Source organism: Vigna unguiculata, chromosome 7, assembly GCF_037176805.1.
Source record: "Vigna unguiculata cultivar grain cowpea cultivar isolate G323 ecotype 2 chromosome 7, ASM3717680v1, whole genome shotgun sequence".
NCBI classification, from domain to species: domain Eukaryota; kingdom Viridiplantae; phylum Streptophyta; class Magnoliopsida; order Fabales; family Fabaceae; genus Vigna; species Vigna unguiculata.
This window is the reverse complement of record NC_140798.1, coordinates 5,692,230-5,694,990: the sequence shown is the minus strand read 5'-3', so window position 1 is coordinate 5,694,990 and position 2,761 is coordinate 5,692,230. Positions and strand designations below refer to the sequence as shown.

Genomic DNA, 2,761 nt, shown 5'->3' with positions numbered 1-2,761 from the left:
ATTCAATTTGATCTCTTGATGTTTTGAAAAATCTATTTTATTGTTATTCAACAATGTTAGAAACCGTTATTCTACCAGAAGCTATGAGAAAAAGTCTGAATTGTTCAAGGGTTGAAATCATTAAAAAATTATTATAAATAATGTTATCCAAATTTAAAAATACAATATGAATTGCATAACTCAGAAATACATCTTACATTACAATTCTAAATACGTCTCAAGATAGACTAGGTAACTTACTTCCTACACGGAACAACCAAACTCTGAACATAATCATAAGAGAAAAGACTCCATATGTCCTGGCCGTAATATTCACGACCCTCTCTTCTATCATCTCTACTGTTGTACCAAATAAAGTTTGCATCAAAAACTGTGTTTGCAACAAGCACAGCACCATCCTTTTCATGCATACAAATTACGTTCATGTAGGATGGACACTGGTCAATATCATCCTGGTAATTTATATTCAACAACTTTGACCAGGATTTTTCATCAATGAATTCCCTCTTTAGCCACACAACAAAATTATCCTCATGATGATGAGAAAGACACAAACAACCATTCAAAACCTTAAGCACTGGCTCAAACGCACGGACTTCTAAAATGCCATCAGGCATAGAGAAAAAACTGCGAGTCTCCTTTCTTAGATCGTAACAAAATATTTCTAACTCGTTCATTTTAGGTCCTCGTTTATCATCACAGTGGGATCTGGGATACACTAACCAGTTTAAAGTACCACTCACAAAAGCGCCACAAGTTCCACGACTTTGAAGCCCAATCATAAGGGTAACAGCATCACAAGTTAAAGTATTTCTCCAACAAGTATCTCCTAAACAACAAACGCTTACCTCCAGTTTCTGTGATTGATTCCTATTATTATCCAATAGCACAACTTGGTAAGAGTCACTCCATTCATCATAACCAAACCCAAACATCAACCAGTAATCCCTGCGATTAAGACGAATATGTGGGGAGTCTTTAGTCATGACTCTTGTTGTTGGATTCCCAATCCGAAACCAGTATTCTTCAAATTCATCGTCAATACAAGAATCTTGTAAGCATACCAATCCGTTGCAGGCACCCAGAACATTGTACTTACGGTTGAATGGGAGATGTTTGTGATGTAAAGTTTTAAGGGTGGATGATGGGTGGTCAAGTAACTCTTGTACAGGACAAACTACGGCATAATTCCTTGTTCTGTTAATATGGTAATCTTCAAAGGTCAATAGCATGTGAGTGTTTTTTGAGGACCTTTGAAGGTGAAGTTTCACAAATGTAGAATCAGAGACAAGACGGTTCAACCCTTTTGAAACGCACTTTAATCGCCCGATATCCTTTATCAGAAGCCGTGACAAGATTTCCATCAGGATATCTTGGGAGAGAACACAATTATTCTGAGAAGAGGACATTGATGGAGAAGAGGAAAACCTACTTTGCACAAAGGTGGAAATATTTAACTATGAGAAAACAAAATTACAGGTCGAAAAACAAAGAAAGAGAGAATGAAAAAGAAGTGATGACAGTGATGATGAAAAGTTGTTGCATGCCGGAAGATTTTATAGACAGGAATTGGACCCACACGCATTCAATTTTCTCACAAAGATGGAGAAATAGATTGAAAATGAAATTTTAACACCAAAAAATGTTAACAAATCACTAGTAATATATTCTATTAAAATTTGGAAATGAAAGTGGTTTAAAAAGAACCAAGAATACCATTGTAAGAAGTTGCTTTGAGATGTTTAAATCTGTGGTCCCACGCGCTTTTACTAAATGTTGAATACAAACGACCATTTAATACTTATTGTATATGAATACAAACTTTTTTAATTTATGTCATTATTAGACTCTTTAATATAAATAGGTGCATTAATTGCAATAATCAATGTTTTTGAAGTAATACTCAAATAAAACAATTATTGAAAGTTTTAAGAAAGATATTTTCTTCATTCCACACAAAATTTTAGTTTCCCTTTATTCATTATTTATTTATAAAAGTTAAATATTATTCTTTATTTACAGAGTAACTCTACTCTTATCATCTTTAACTAATTAATGCATACGTTTATTTGTTTTGTATACGTGAAGAGAAAAAAAGAAAAAAAATTATTACAATCGAATTAATTATTTTATGTTTATAAATTAATCTTAAAAGGATAAATAAAATTGTTTAATATTAAATTAAAGATTAAATATGTTTGTATTCTTTAATTCAGATACGAAATTAGAATTTACTATTGTTTTAAACTTTGATATTTTTTTATTCTCAAATTAAAAAAAAAAAGTGGATATAAAAACCCTCTGTTTTATTATTTCATGTTGCACCAAATAAAATCTGCTACATTTGTGTTTGCAAGCAGCACGACACCATCGGAGAAGGAAGAACCATTAAAAAGAACGCGCCACACACCTTAATTCCTCACATTGGTCACTTTGTGATTCACTTTTCTCTTCATCTCATTTCCCTATTTCCTTTTTATTTGTCTATATTACAGTTATAGACTTAACTTAACACGTCAAAATTTTACTTATTTGTTTTCTTCTAAAAATAATTATTTTTCCACGTAGTGGTGTCGTATAGGTATTTTTTCACATATCCGTGTTCATTCATCGGTGTAAAGAATGAAAGTATAAGATTATATTCATTTAGTAGCGGATCTTCAACAAATATATTGGGATGACAAAATTTTAGTTGAATTATTCTTTTAATCTTTTTTTTTTCATAAATGTTAAGTTAGTCTTTTAATTATTTTAGTCTCAA

At 31.5% G+C, this 2,761-nt stretch overlaps 1 protein-coding gene across 1 annotated transcript; it reads right to left on the bottom strand.

Moving 5' to 3' along the window:
• Window positions 1–222: 222 nt before the first annotated feature.
• Window positions 223–1,588, bottom strand: LOC146884564 (F-box/kelch-repeat protein At3g23880-like). The gene has a single exon (XM_085675425.1). The coding sequence runs from the start codon at window positions 1,407–1,409 to the stop codon at window positions 237–239; it is 1,173 nt and encodes a 390-aa protein (XP_085531551.1). The 5' UTR covers window positions 1,410–1,588; the 3' UTR covers window positions 223–236.
• Window positions 1,589–2,761: the final 1,173 nt, after the last annotated feature.

Excerpts from the sequence above, each read along its gene's own strand:
- LOC146884564 (XM_085675425.1), bottom strand. The coding sequence starts at position 1,409 with ATGTCCTCTTCTCAGAATAATTGTGTTCTCTCCCAAGATATCCTGATG.